This window comes from Anopheles coustani, chromosome X, assembly GCF_943734705.1.
Source record: "Anopheles coustani chromosome X, idAnoCousDA_361_x.2, whole genome shotgun sequence".
NCBI lineage: Eukaryota > Metazoa > Arthropoda > Insecta > Diptera > Culicidae > Anopheles > Anopheles coustani.
The window spans coordinates 11,324,238-11,340,776 of NC_071290.1; the positions used below are offsets into that span (position 1 = coordinate 11,324,238).

The 16,539-nt window shown below is 41.9% G+C and overlaps 1 protein-coding gene across 1 annotated transcript in view; it reads left to right on the plus strand.

The window, feature by feature from the left end:
- The first annotated feature begins 1,696 nt into the window (after nucleotides 1-1,696).
- Nucleotides 1,697-16,539, plus strand: part of LOC131269087 (glutamate receptor ionotropic, kainate 2) — a 126,600-nt gene continuing 111,757 nt past the window's right edge. Inside the window, exon 1 of the mRNA XM_058271405.1 lies at nucleotides 1,697-1,805. Coding sequence (XP_058127388.1) covers nucleotides 1,697-1,805 — 109 coding nt within the window. The remainder of the gene's footprint in view (nucleotides 1,806-16,539) is intronic.

Genomic DNA, 16,539 nt, shown 5'->3' on the forward strand with positions numbered 1-16,539 from the left:
TCCTCCTCCGAACGCGAACGGGAAACATAAACAGAGACCGAGGTGGTTTGGCAGCATCCCTTCGCATAAAGCTCAAGTTTGCAGCATCCGTTTGCGACCCCTGAGTGTCCGGAGAAAGCTCGCCCGCTCGAGCGCCCTTTGACAGCAGTGCGGTCGGCTTCATCCGCTATGGCCCAGAGATGACAGATGCTGGTGGTAAGTGTGTCCTGGAGAGTGGCTTTTAAAACCGAACCGAACCGTGCGACCAGCAGTCAGTCAGCAGCCAGTTGCCGCAGCTATCGAAGCTTCGGCAGGGAACCCCGAAGACCGTCGAGGCTGAGCGAATACCGTGCTGCAGTCATTACCGAGGACTTCCTTGCTTCCGTGTGTGCGTGTGTGTCAGTGTGTTTGGAACATAAACTAAGGTAGTGCCGTTGGTTTTTCGGGCGAGTGCTTCTAGCCTTTAACGTGTGCTTACTTCGCCACCAGAAACATTTCCCACCAAAGTCGTGTGCTCCGTCGGCAGCACTGTACAGGGGCAGCATCCGGTGTGCGTGACGTACTACGCCTCCCCGCACTCCTTGGTGCGTCCATCTTTTCCCTGTTTGCCAACTGGTGCTGCAATGCTCCCGGAGTCCCCCGGGGCTACGTCAGCCCAGTGTCATTGCCTCCTCCTGCAAGAACATTGAATTTGACAGTTCGACTAAATCTTCTCGCATGCTTTTTATGTGTGTATGGCCCTACCTATGTGTGTGCGAGTGTGTTTTTACGTGTATGTGTGATGTCAGGATGTGTGAGAAAAAAAAGAAACTGTAACGGAACGCTCAGACTTCGCGTGCTCTTCAATCTCTCTGAGTGGAGGAACTGCTTGTACAGGACGGGGAAAGGAGGCGAATAAGTGAGTGTACACCGTTTGTTGACTACCGTGTCGTTTTTTTTTGTTTTCCTCTGGTGATTACCGTCCACCTGCGGGCATGCAGTCCTTATCTTCCACTGTGTACTAAGGACTCTCGTACTATGTTGTTTTTGGGGTGAGGCTCAGGGAGCGGGACTACCGGAAAGTAAAACAACGTGAAGTACAGCACGCAAGCTCAACTCGAGACGACGGTTTGCGGTATAAGAGGGGTGGGGGTTTGCCGAGAAGAACTCTCTGAGAAAAACCGCTGGACGCTGGAACCAACCGAACGTCATCAACTCATCAGTAGTTTGCGGAACGTCTACACGAGGAAGCAGTTCGTTCTGGCGCACGTTCTTTGGCGTTTGCTAGAGTGTGCGTGTGTGTGTATGTGTGTGTGTGCATCCTACACCTCGGTTAACTCTCCAATAGGTTAAGAACTATGGGAGCTTTGAGGCGGAGGTGAAGTACTTGGAAGCACCCGAACCATCTACAGCGTAGACAGCAGCACGCAACCAGCACAACAATCAACCACAACGCAATCACCTTTATCGTCAGCATCATTCAAACGGCTTTGAGTGCTTAGCCGCGTTCCTGGTAGTTTGCTGGCGTAGTGCATCAATAACACCACTTGTTTCCAATCACCCACACAGATACAGCGAGAGTGCCGCATTGTGCAGAGAGACCTGACTTGCGGCAGGGGAGGCGGGTGTGTGTGTGCGTGCGTGACAGTGTTGGTGGTAAACAGGACGCTGGCAAGGCGCACAGGACGCGTGAGTTAGACGTGCGAGTGGGAGAGTGAGTGACCACCACGAGCGAACGATGTTCGAGGCTGGACGATGGGGTGCCTGGTGCCAGGCGCTCGCACTGCTCGTCCTGCTCGTCGGCCTGCCCGAGCCCGGTGCGGCACTCCCGGACGCCATTCGGATCGGTGAGTTACGCAAAACAGGAGTAAAAAGAGTAACACATAAAACAAACCGAAACAAAAGATAATAAACCGATAGCGCAAATAATAATAACAATCGGCGGCACCCGTAACCTGGGTCGTAATCGTTACATGGCGCTGCTGAGAAGCTTAGATGCCGATTTCGCCTGCCGAACAGCGAGTGAAAGGAAGCGCATATGACGAACTTGGGTTGTGAGCAAATAAAATTTAAGTTTGCGAGGTTCGCTTCCTATTTTCTAAGGTTGCACCGAACCATATTTTCTAACGTCAAACATTACAATACACCGCAACGTACAGACTAATGTGCAAATCTGTCTAGAAATGTACATAGTTTAAATGTACAAACACACAACAACGTGTTGTCTACCAGTGCATATTATGGTGTTTTTATTCAAATTCAATTGGGCAAGCAATGGGGCTTTTTATCCATGCATGCTATTTTGGTCCTAATGGAACGAATATCAATTATCACACAAATTGTATAATAAGCACGCGCTTTAACCTTTTTGAAGTGTCTTTTTCGATTTTTTCTAGTTCAATGACATGTTAAGCGGAGAATTTTTCGAGAAATTTGTTAAAATTTTCGATGCTGTCAAATTGCTTGGTATTTAATCTATAGACGTTTGCCGCATGTCATAATAAAAGCAACCTCTGGGTAAGAAAATATCTGAAGCAATGTTTCTTGCAATATATAATGTTTAGTAGTAGAATGTTGAAACTTAAGAGCTCGAAAATTGTTTTTTTCTTTATGTAAAAAGTAGCCCAAATAGATGCAAGTAAATCTGATTGGGTCTGATACGAAATTTCCATCCATTCTAACAGCTGATTAGTCGAAAGTGTAATATTTGGGCAATAATATGGATATTAAAATAACAGAAAAAGCATTTTATCTTCTCTCAACTTGTTTAACATTTTGAATTTTTCAACAATCAAATAAATCAAATAGCAGTTTCTAAATTATTTTGTCAAAATTTCGCCAACTAGAAATTTGGATTGTTAATTGAAAGGGAATATGAAATATGAAAGATGACATATGAAAACAAAAACAAATAGAGAATGCTGTTTTATCTCTATCTGTTTTTGTTTTCATATTTCACCAAAAGTTTATCCGGAAATTGATGATTTTTCAATAAAAGCATCAAATAAACTTACTAATGTGAGCTGATATGCATGCTTAGATAGTTACTCTTCATTACCATACCAATATTTGTGGCCAAAAATGCCATTTTTACCTCAGTTGTGAGATGCAGAAGAATCCAAAAAAGAAAGAGATCAAAAAACCAAACGGGACGGCACAGAGCTGTAAACACAATGAAAGCTGTGCTAAGATGTTGCGTATGAGTGTCGCTTGATGTGATGGAATTACAACGTCCGATAATGATGTCTTCCGACTACTTTCGTTTTAGATTTCGGTCTTACTTTTTATTTTGCTTCTGATGTATTTTTTTGTAGAAATCCAACACCGTTTGTTAGTCGATAAGCGGTTTGAAATCCGGTTTACTTGTTAGATTCATTACCTGTTTTGTTTCAGTCTACCGAGAAGGTTATCAGGTGTCATGCGCACGATCAGCCGATGTTATTCGCCCTCAGAGGCCAGAATGTATAAACAACCAACTTTACCACTTCTTAAAAACAATCTTATCAGTCACCTCAAATTAGATTAGCAGCTGTGGTTCAACTTGTTGTTAATCCGGTTGAATGTGGATGCACATGAGCGATTGGTTTTCCTTCATCCGGTTCGAGGTGGACTTCTTTCTTTCTTCTTACTTTTTGTATGTAAAAGTGATATAAACATCAATGAAAGTTAGCGATGGTTCATAAATCTTTTTAAATTTGTTTTTGAAAACTAAACAAGTCCTTGTATTCGCTTGTTAAAATTTCTTTCTGCATTCTTCAATATGGTTGAAACTAAAATATAGTTTTAATGGAAATATGGTTTTAGATGAGAAAAGAAACTTGCCATGGGTAATTTGGATTGACTGAAAACACGTTCAACGACAGAACAGATCGGGAGAAATTTAGTGAAATCCAGTATAATGAAATGACAGAACATGCATGGATAAATAAATCGTATGAACAGAACAGTATCATGTGGACACTTGCTTGGGTTACACGTAATTGATGGGTTTAACGTTACGGTTTGGGGCAGATGTAAAATTGCTTTCACCAAATTGATGTGCGATTTTGCTCCCGTTCGCTTTGACTACGACACGCGCAGCTCGTGAAGTGGAACTACTTCTGTTTCGCGTGCGAAAGGCCTTTGGAACCATTTCGCGCGTAGAACAGCATCAACTCCGAGCGTCCGTCATCTTTCCGACACAGTGGATTGGTAAGATGGTGAAGTTTAACAGCTTCCAAAGTTGCGAAGTTGAACAGATTTGTGTGAAAATTTTTATTTTTGACTCCCGTGGAACATAAACGGGAATATCGTGATTATTGGTTCGATGCTGGAGGTTACTCGAAGAATAGACGCCATTATTTAGGAGTTGTAGCCTATAGTAAGATAAAAAATAATAGATAATATAGTGAGAGAGACAAGAAGAATAAAAGAGAGATGCAGAGATGGAGAGAGAGAGAAAGAGAGAGTGAGAAAAATAAATAAAGAATGTAATATAAGAAGAACATGGATGGAACTAAGTGAGCCGGTAGCTTCTTCAAATGTGATCCATTTGTACGATATATTTGTATACCTAATTTTTTCAAAACTCTTAGGCACTTTCTCTTTCTTTTTAATTCTCTCTCTCTCTCCCTTTTTGTCTCTCTTTCTGTTTCGAGTCGTGAACTAAGACTACTTGCTGCTTAATCTAAATCACACTTTGATACGCAAGGTAGGTGTTGCTATTAAAAAAGCACACCAAACTAACCACGATCCTTGTGATCTGTTCACCCGCTCCCTGGCATCGACTCGCTCCTCCCCCACTTGCTCAGGACGTGATTAATGGCTTTGCGGTATCATGTCACGCAGCGACCGACCAATGTTTTGTGTGCTTTCGATGTGTGGTGTTACGGTTTTGCCTACTTTCACCGCGACTACAGGTTTCAGACGTTCGCACTATCTTGTTTTTGCCTCATCCTCCCTTGTACTTGGTTGGGTATGGTTTCGCTAGTTCCACACGACGAAACTACCAGTGAAGCGATGGCTGGAACCTCTTGGTTCCCGATGACTGTTCGGGTTTAGTAGGTTTTTATTTTTTGTTGTACACCAAGTCTCTTGTTATCTCTCAGTTGTGGGTTTTTTTTCTCAATCTCCACCGCTTCCCAAATGTCAGAGATTAAAGTATCGTTTACCGTCGGTTGACTGAAGTTACCCAAGAACATTAACGAGCACGATAAGCAGGATTGTGATTTCCGTTTATAGATTTGTAGTTTAACTTGGAATTCATACTACATCTTGACTATATGTTTTGTTTGTATGCTAAATGAATCATTTAGCTTTTAGATGTATTATTTTCCAACGTTCATTCAAGAGATTGGATTGTTTTACCATGTTTTGCAATTGAAATAGTAGCACTCCATTTTTGTTTCGTCCTCTTAATCGGCAATAAACATAACAACTTTATTGTATACCGTGTATTATTAAATTACCTTTTTTTCGTGTTAACGGATACAATTTTCATTTGCTTTCAAGTACTAAAAGGAGGTCTCGTGTTTTTATTTGTTTGCTTTTGACTACATCACACTCCCAATCAAGGAAATACGAGGTAAAATGCCCCCCTTATGAGGAACATATTAAACTTTTCGTTAACCATTTACGGAAAATACCTTAAATTTCCAAAGATCGATTTTTTTTAACCTGCCTCCTTCTGCCACAAAAATATCAAAAAGTCTACAAAACACTATCATTGTGTACCTAGTTTTCTTGCTACTTTCGTAGCACGAGTTCGAGTGCATCTGCTTGGGAAACACGTTCTAATGTGTTTTTAGATATATTTTCAATTATTTAGCACTAATACTGAACCAATGCTTTACACATGATTGCCAAATAATTGCTGATATTGTGTGGCATTTTTTTTAAGCCATTTTCTTGACTTGGCAGGACTGTGAAGGGGTGTGTGTTGCAGATGCAAAATACGTACAAATTTGAGTAAATTTATTTGGGACAGTGCCATGCTAAATAAGTATGGTAAGCTGGAGTGCTTTGCCTACCATTTACAGCAGTGCATTCTGCCCTCTATTTGTTTTTCACACTTGTTATAGGCTAAACTACCGTAGGGAAATCTTATATGATTTTATGCTTAATTAACTTCTCTCACAACTCGTATTGTAGATTTAAATTAACTTAAGATAGACTCTAATGTGAACACATTTAGTTTATTTCGTTTTAAACAGATTAATCAGTGCTGGTGCATTTTACCCCACCGGGGCATCATGCCATACTCTCCCATGCCTTTGGTTGGAATATATTTGGATCAACTTGTTTTAATGCAAAAATAAAACACCTAAGACGCATCCACATACCATCTTCGTTCGGAAGGCGGTAGGCGTTAACATTTCTCCCGGTGATTGATGGAGGGGTTTTCCGGGTGCATTTGATGAGGAATTCCGATCGATCGCTGATCGATCGATGGTGGATGGGCTTCGCAGTTCAACCCGAATGATAGATGGATCCGGGCCGCCTCTTGCCCAGCCCGGAATTATTACAGATCCATTAGTGCGTTCCGAGTACGATTTTCGCGAGTCAAGGAAGACAACATAAAATACACACACACCCACCTCACTCAAACAGTTTCTTACTCACTTTCGTAGGCTGTGGTGGGCCTTGTCTATATGGAGCTGGAGCTGGGAGGATGAATTTCTCTGATTGAATTACTACAAATCGTCCCTCGTTTCCTGCTTTTTCTCGGGCAAAAGCGGTAGGCAGTAGGGGATGGGGAGCGAAGGATGCGCTGGAGGGAGGGACGCCACGGTCCAGCAAAGGACCTGTTTACGGATCGCTTCGAGATAAATTGACTGTGCCGCGCTTGGTGTAAGAGTTTGCCGGTGTTTGCCTGAAGAGGACCGGTGATATGGGGCCGAACAAATTCATCCCTAAACTTTCCCTGTCCCGGTTCGTGTTTGTGTTTGGCTGGATGTGTGAATGTGTGTATGCTTGCAATCAGATAGTCTCTCTCGGTGTGTTTATCTTTCGTTCGGATTCGGCTTTTTTTTTTGGGTGGAGGACCATCCTTCAACACCGAAAGGAAACCATCCTTTAAGACCATCCTCGGGAAGCAAGGACAAAAAACAGTACACACACACACACACACACATAGGCAAACCGATGATAGATTTTATGGAAAAGCGTTTTCCGCCCTCTGAAGGTTTGCAACCTAAACTTTTTTTTCCCCCGTTCGGACGTAAACACAAAACAACGGGAAGAAATAGGGAAGGAATCGGAACGGTTCTGGGATGTTTTGAATAATGTAGGGGCATAAGGGGGAACTTAGTGGAGGGGGAAAGGTTGGATGATGTGGGTTATCTTTGGGTGCGTGGTTGTAAAATTTGATAGTCTTCATAGTTGTCCCACGATGGCGGTTCGGCTATGAGGAAAATTATTGTAGAGGGAAAATGTTTCATTCCAAATCATCCGTATAGAGCCGATGTGAGTGTATGTGTGTGTGTGTGTGCGAGGATGAGGTCCCCGAGTTTTTACTCTCGGCGTAACATTATGCAAAATTGTCCGAAGTTAAAAGGGACCAGGACAAGCCCACTTGACCGTGCGATTTATCTATTTACATTTTGGTTGTTTTCTTTTTTCTTGCTTTGAAAAGTTGCCGATTCCTCGTTTCCTCGATCGATGCTTCTACAGAGTTGGGTTGGAAAGTAAACGCCCGGCTGTGACGCACTTTCCCGGGCTTGCGAATTTCTTCGAGAGAATGAGCTTAGGTACCGAAGTGTGCTGAAACGGTTTGTCATTAAACATGAAACAAGTCTGCAAAAGTCAATCGAAATGATAATGGCACATGAAAGAAACGAATTATTTTTGGTTCTTTTAGAATTTCCTGGGTTTTCTATTTCCACAAATTCAAAGTGACCAGAGTTTGACGAACCGTTTTACAGCGTTCTTATTCATTATGAGTATTTTTAAAAGCGAACAGTTTCGCTCGTTTCACAGAAGGATAAGGTGATGGAGCCACGGGGGTATTTAATTTCTTAACACTAGAATACATTGCTTTGGAATCTTGTGATAATGCTTTCTAACGATCTTTTAATATCTCTTTTAAGACGTTATAACTTCTCTATTTTGGTAAACTTTTATAATCTGTCAATGGCTTCGTTTTAGTTTATTTATTAACTGTCTTTTAGCGTTTTTTGGTTTATGCACATCTTTATCATTTCGTTCGCTCAATGTTTAGCAAAAGAAATCTATTTGAACGGAGTTTGAATCCTTTTGACCTTATATTGTTTCAAAATTAAAAATGTGAGTTTGAGGTAAAGTGAGCGTTAGAAATACTTGCGTAATATACTAAGCCATCTATTAAACATAATTTAACATCTTTAAAACCACAAATGACGCCACTGATTGACCTGGAAATTGTAGATTTTTTGCTGTTTCCGTGTTTTACTCCGAGTTTCCGAGTATGCAGAATGCGTTACTATGAAAATGTTCGTTTTTTGATCTTTGAAGTTACTTTTTTACGTCATTACACAAATATAAACATTGAATAGGACTTGCTCTGTTTTGCTTTACACCGTGCTTGCAGAATGATGGAGAGGTGCATAAAAAAACCACAAACGCCAAAAGATAATCTTCAAATGTAATCAAAAGAAATCGTTTATAGATTGAAAAAATCTTCAAAAATAGGCAAGCTATAGCGTTTGAAAAGCATGACAGGGGTTGTCAACTTGGTCCTCGGAACTGGTCATATGGAATCAGATTTGTTTGTTTTAAATGTACCTTTGGGTTTTAACCAGTGTTGGTTTGTATTATTTTGTCGTGGAGCAAATAATGAATTTTTATATTTCTATTAGAGCATAAAAAGTAATATATAATTGAAAAGTATGAAATATCCCTAAATTGATTTCCTAAACCTTATTGTGTTTATCTATAAAATTATTTCATTTTTGTTGCCTAAAGTGTTTCTTAATTTGTGGCTGAATTTATTTGATTTTATTTCTACCAGGCGAACTTTTGCAACGTAATGTTTCCACTGTGTGGTGGTGTAGGTGAGCATCGCCCTCCGATGTTTCAGTTTTTCCCAACCTGGACGTTCCCGAACGTTTCCTGGGCTGCCCAGAGAATAAACCCTGGTTCCAGCCACAAACAACCTCACCACCGCGTGGTCAGCATCATCGCCATCACCATCGCCATCATCATCATCGTTTGCACAATTACCCTGACGTTCGATGGTCGGGAAAAGCCACGCGCGTTTCGCAATATCAGCAACCGACGTTGGCCAGGTTGCATTTGCGGGTTCGTCATAAACAATCGCTGCCCTGCAGTGGTGTGCGCAAAGGGGTTGACAGAAGTTGTCGGTGTTGGAGCGACAGCAACAAACGGCCCATCGTCACCCTTGCGCTCGTTGAACCCGGTTTCGTTGGAGCGTTTCGTTGCGGTGGGTTTGAATTTGAATTAAATTGAGCGTTAAAATGGTAAAATCAACAAAGCAACGTCCAAAACCTCGAACTCGGGCGACGTCGGTTAACCCCGAGCGTCCCGGCTCACTCCCTGTCTCTCTTCGGTTTCCCTCGCCACACTTTTCACATTAGGGTTCAGGCGTCACAATTGTTTCATATTTGTTTTACATTTATTTGTTACTTGTAGATTTTCAAAGCGTTCAATATATTTACTTCTTCAATGTTAATAAATGAACATTACTGAAAGGAGAAGTTTTTGAAAAAAGCAGACATGCGTTAAATCGTTTGAGTAAATTGTGAAAATCAAAATTTTGATCTAAAAGAGATGCGAAGAATCTTGTCACTAAATAAATTTAATAGTAAGCTACAAAAATTGCTAAACGGCAAATATATTCTTTAGCTAGCTTATTTTATTTCTTCCTTTTGGTATAAAAAAGTATTAATATTTGTTTTGCAAATAAATCTGATCGACAAATCATTGTGATGAAATTTCTTGATAATCAAGGTGCTAAAAGAAATTTATTTAGGAATTCTTTTGAGTCACTTGGAAAGTTTTCGTTTTTCGTTCTTCCTGCTCTACCTGAGTTTTGTCCATTTTCCAACCGAAATGGTTCGAAAAGGTCAACCCAACCGGGCCAATTAACATCAAACTGAACCGGTATGGTGGTTTTTCCACGAGGGTGATCATTCGAGGGGCACATTTATCGCCCAGTTTCCTCACTCCAGTGCTCACAGCAGTGGTTCTCAATGGACTCTGGATTTCGGGGTTTTATATAGTCTATAGTCTTTTTCTATTTTATGGGTTAAGAATATCTGCCGTAGGGAAAGTGGACAACAGTTTTTCGCCTATTCTGATTTTAGATGTTCTGTTGTGAAAATGGCGCTTGTGCTACCTGGGGAGCCCCGATCGGGCGGCGTCCGGTGTTCAAATCTCTTCCCCGTAATTAGGACCCAATCAGGCCGGGGCGCGTTCCCGAATTTCGTAATGGCGGCAGGTTGATTCAATTTCGGTTCCGCAAATAAGTTGACCGTCCTGCTGGGCCGTTTCGTTTTAAAACGAACCCTAAATGCGGAGTAGAGTAGAGTAATCCATGCTGTGTCCCATGAAAATGGCGTAGCACAAACGGAAAACGTGGGAAACATGGCAGTGGTTCACGCTTTTACATGTACATTTAACGCGAGAAGGTGAAGGAGGAGGGGAGTATACAAACAACAAAACCCACACACACACACACACCGTAAAGAGGAAACAGGAATTTAAGGAGTGGTAAGTGTTTGGAGGGAGAATAATCCAATAACGGTCAAGCGGTGCCTCGCGCTCAACGTTCCCTGTTTGGCATTGGACGCCTAATTAATATTTCACCGTAGCACAACGTGGCGGTATAGCTCTCCGTTTGGGATTGTGTGATTCTCGGGTACGGGACGTAGCTCCTATCCAACGAACAGGGACAGCGAGGGGTGCGAGGTTTCTCGCCCGTTGGATCGGAGAAAGAAATTCGTCGACCCGTCGACACGAACATATGTGTGCGTTTTTGGACGTCACTTGGACTCGCGTTCGGGTTTTGTGTGGGTGTTGTGTGTATGCTACGGCTTATATGGTTTATGGAATGGATTGTGGAACGTAGGAATTTACCATCATCATTCCGTATCCCTCCTCCCAGGTTAGCTTTTTCGTCCTAAATACTAGTAATAACAAGGCGGCATTCCGACGGGACGTGGGTCAGCATCATAATTCTTCACACCTCTCCCACCACCCTCTCCACCATCGATTCCTCTTCCGGGAGGATTTCCCGGTTCCGCTTATTTTGTTTGTGTAGCTACTTGAGCGAGTGGGAATGACAAGTACCATCGAGGTGGTCGATTCGGTTGCTTCACTCCGGTGTGCTCTAATGATTAAAATGCAAGTGATTAATTTCGATGAATCGCTCCTGTCGTGTGCTATTTCGTTTGTTGGGGTTCCTTGAGGAAAATAAAAAATACTACTACTATTTGGACGAAGCAAGTCAAAAACGGGCTGAATTAGATAAGGTTTTAGCATTGCAGATTTTTTCCAGACGTCGTCATAAGGCCCGAACCACATTTACGGGACACCAGGCGTCTCCATTCACTTTAGATCTCACTTACGATACACTAGGCGTCTCCATTCACTTTAATTTTTTTTTGTTTATACTATTCCACCTCTTTAGGCTTCACAAGAAAAGAAGTACGCATAAAACAAGCTCTGTTTATGTTGACGTTAAGAGTTGAGGTGCATTGATCCTTCCTTTTAGTACCATTACTACAAACTATAAGCATCACTTTAGCTTACACTCGACGATTATCTACAGTTCTGAGTCCTAGTAAGAGGCACCTTATCCAAAACGGTATCTTGCAGCAATGTGGTCACCTGAAAATAATAGTAGCAACCCTAGTTCTATCTCTTTGAACTTTCCCGATTCGTTTGACACAACGGTATGAGGATGGGCACCACACAACCAACCCTAATTCTAAGATGGATTAAACTAGGCTGACAATGTCGAACGACATCGTACGGACTAAACTGAAAGTCCTATTTACTCTTCTAATCGAATCGTCATAATGATGTCAAAAAGTAAACTTATCGTTCAAACAAACTCCTACATCACAAATCCCATTAAAACGTTGTATTTTTGAGCCATTTTTGTAGTTTAAACTCTGCAGCGGATGTCTTGGGCGGGAGAAATATACTAACACAGCTCTCAACACTGATGATCAGGAAGATAGGATCGCCCCATTCGTCATACAACCTTATGTTGTAAAATATCACCAGTACTCACTGGGATGACAATGTTCAAGTCGCCAGCATACATTTAACTACCAAGTTATCACAAGGTAGTACTGAGGCTATATTATTGACGTAAAATAAGAATAAGAGAATCCCAGGTTGCTGCCTTGCGTGACTAGTATTTCAGAATTTTATCAGGTCCTGGATAGTATGACATTTTAAGATTTCGTAACGATGCACGTAAGGCATCCATATCAACAACGATATTATGAATATTGACAAAACATTCAACGAGGTAAACAAACTTGCACTTTCAATTTCGTGAGCGGTTGGTACACGATGGGCGTAAGTATTACAGAATCTAACGGTAAATATCTTTGCAAGGTCAGCCTCGCCCCTGTCAGTAGTGCCTTTGTAGTTCATTTGGTTTTCTAGCTGACCTCTTGGTTTTTTACTCCTGACATAACTCCAGAAACTTTTTGGGTTATTACGCATCACAACATGAATATTGTTAATATACCTGTTACATAGCAGGTGATTACGCGCGCGATACTTCCGACTAAAAGTAGTAGCGCTTTTAGATCTTTCTTACGGGACACCAGGCGTCTCCATTCACTGAGGTTCGCACTCACTGGGCACCAGGCGTCTCCATTTGCATCTCACTTACGGGACACCAGGCGCCTCCATTTAAGGCGACGGAAATGGAGCTAGCGAAGTAGCACAAAAAGGTCTCATTAAAACAACTTGTCTCTGGTAAATTAAAGTACTTTCCGATGATCCGGCTTCATTAATTTGCCTGTGGGTAAATAATCGAGACGGTGGGGCACCGTTTAGCGACGAGCCGTACCTTTACACGTCGGATCCCCTGTTTTGCTTTCAAACAGTGAACTTTAGCACAACGGAAATCCTTGTCAAGCCGACCGTTGTAGCGCAATTTTTGGACAACCATTCTCGGACCCTCCCTGGACTCAACCTCTCCACCCAGCGGAACGGGACCAAGTTTCGATGGTGAACTTTCAATCCTCGGGTGTATCGGAGCTAATCCGATTTGGTCCGGGGGTTAATTTGTACCCCCGCCTACCACCCCGCCCACTGTTGCAGCTTCAGCCCCGGTTACGTACGCTGGAAACGCAGCCCCTCGATCCTATTTTTCATCCACTCGATGGGAAGTGGGGCCACTTTGGCTTCGGGTTGAGGGCCTTCCTCGTCGGGGCTTACGACTGTCCATGCGATGGTAAATTTTTTTTTGTTTTCGTACCATCTTAGGTACTTTTTTTTCGGTGTGTTTGTTCTCCGATTCCACCCGCAAAAGAATGGGACGATGGGAAAACACAACAAACAGGTTCCTTGGGACGGCGAGCACCGTGAATCGTTGGGCTGAGGTGTGAAGTGGAAGCAAATGCTTGTAAGATTATCCTTGTTGGGCTTGTTTGCTTCTTTTGGTTGTGCGCGCGTGCGTGCGTGCGTGCGTGCGTGTGTATTGTTTGTTTTTTAATGTTAGTTCGAGCCCTCAGCTTGCATGGTTCCATCGGGAGGAGGCTTGAGTTTGTAGACACTGGCCAATGAGGTCAAAACGAGGCAAACAAGCGGCAAGACTAATCCCGGAAAAGTTCACTTTCCCCGCCCTCATAGACGGTCGACGTTGATAGCATTCTGCTAAAGCTCAAACGTACCCTGGGCCAGTTTATAACTACCAACTTCCAGTGAAAGGAGATTTGGTTTGTACGTTCTTTAGCCTTACGATTCTTTTTTGCGCAACATTATCATATCTGCTACTTTTCTGCTTTAGGATACTATTGAACTCGACACCTAATTTTGGGGCTTGGTCTCGGAAGCGGCCCATCCAATGGGATGGTTTTCTGTTGCCTAGGTGATGGAATCACTGTTTTTCTCAATGCTCGCTTCATTGGGATCGTGTTTTCCTTTTTTGTGGGACCCGCTTCTCTGGTGAAGGGTTTGCATTTCATTCTGCCTGATTTTTTCCCCATTTACTTGTTTTTTTATTGGGTTCCTCGGAAGCTGTTTCAATTTCGCTAAAAGGCTTTTTCATTCAAAAATCAGAAAGAGCCTGAAATTAAAAATGGTGGAGGTGTTTTAAAAGCTAAAAAAAACGCTGCTGATAGTCAGACATCTTTTCGCGTTCGGTTTTGATCGATTTTAGCTTCCGTTCGGAGTACCTCTCGAACAGTCACTCTCGACGTTTTCTACAGCAAAAACATTACATAAAGCGGCGAATACTTTGGGTTGTGAAGATGAAAGCAGAAAACATATCGATGGTCCACGTTAGGTTCGTGTGGCTTGCAGCTTCAACGGAGGGGCACCCTATAAGTGGAATCATTTTTCACCTGATGAGGGTTCCGCTTAGTGTTCGATTGACCGGTCTTGAAATTGTGTGTGCGTGTGTGTACGTAGAGGACTAGAGATAAAAAATAATAACGTGTATTTTGCCATAACGAGACACCAAAAGTCCCCCCCCACGTGCACAAACACACCCATTTGAAGCAAGAACATGCACGGTCTCGTACCGGGATCTTTTACAAATCTGAGCACCATCAATCAAACTGCACGTTAAACGCTACCGAAGCGATTGCTCGGTGCAGGTCTTGGTGGAGCTTGGTTTTTTGAAAAACCCTCTGGCTTGCTGTGGGATCACCTTGAGGAGAGGTTCTGTTGAGCTTTATTTTGAAAAATGGTTGCAAAGTTGGTCGCTACCCGCACGATTCACGGCACCGGCCGCCAAAAAGCCATCACTGCAAAGCTGGTATGTTCAGCTCGCTGTATGGTCGTCTGCTGATTGTATAATGTTTGACATAGCCTTGGGAAGGGCGGAAGCATCTTTGCTCTTTTGTGACAAAGATATTGCTGTGTGGCTTGCTTGTGAAAAAAGATAAAAAGGTCAGGTTGTACATTTTTTGAAATTTTAACTCATCCATTTCTAAGAAACAGACATGGTGTAATGAATCATATCAGGTACGGAAAGTACTTTTCCCCTTCTCTATCTTCCTATCATTTCCTAGACCTTAACGTCATTTCCTTTAATATCTTTTTAAACTAAGATATTTTCCTTTCCCATTCGGCATTGGAACATACAACGATACATTCATACTTTTTTAAAAGCCTTAAAAGGAAAAAAAAATACAGTTTGGAGAAAACCTCACCTTCGAGGAATGTGTTTATAACTTCAAACGAAAAATTGTAAGCTGCTGATGGACCATACATTCGAAAAAATCAATATGTCATTTTGATGTAATGAAAAAAGATTCCACGAACCGATTTCATCGACAAGAAAAGATCAAAAGAGTCAAAAGTATTCAGGTTTGATGAAAACTGCACTTTTCCGGTGTCATAAGTGCAGAGGTGAATTTATCTGTGAGTGGAATGAGCGGGAAGCTATCGATCTTATTTGTCCATTCTATGTTTATCTTTTGGATATGGACAGCGAGCGAAATCAAATACTATTTTGTAGCTTCATTTTTTGTACATTTCGATTTTGGTTTATAGTTTCTAATTTTTTCCTTTAAAGTCTTAGTAGAATATGTTTTCTTTAACCTTTTTTCGGACTTATCTTTGCAATTGAAGTGCATTCGACTCATATGTAGAAGTTTGTATCGGTATCGATTCATATTGTTTTTTTTTAAATCGTAGTTCAAATTAGTCAAATAATTTAGCCAATAGAGAGCCTTTATCAAATGTATTGTGTGATAATGAAAGATCAGAAGATCAATGGCACTTATTTGCACTTTACATTAAATAAACCTTTTTAACAAAAGAATAGATTTGAATAGAAATAATTGGAGAAAAGTATTGCAAAAATGAGTTTTTAATAGAAAATATATATAGTATGATTCACCTCTAAATAAGTGTTAGACATCTTTGAAATGTTTCAGTCTACATTTATTTGAGTGAACAAACTTTAAACTAGTCAACCTTACATATGTTTTTGTCAATCACAACAGCACAAACCTCCAATAACTATAGCTGGCTGATTTCCATTCGATTTTCATAACAGGCTTTTTTTCAAATTGTCGTATGTTCTCTTAGGTCTTACTTTGACTGAAAAACGAGTGCTGCAGATGACAATAAAAAAAAGGGTCAATAAACATCGCGCGCGTGTGGCGGCCGGACAGGATAAATGGCGAACCATAATGGGTGGGGGATTTCCGCCCGGCTTTCGGCCGGATTCAGCCGTCACATAATGCATCAGTTCCGTCCTAATGCGAATCCTTGCGATTTCGTGCGGCTTATCTCGAGTGAATTGAAACCGCGCGACCCGAACCCGCTGGTGGTGGTGGACCGGATGCTCGTGTGTGTGTGTGTGTCCGCTGTTTGAACCGCTCAAAAATCACCGCACGCTTCTCGATGATGAGGGTGATGATGATGATGATGATGGTGATGATGATGATGATGTTACCACGGTTG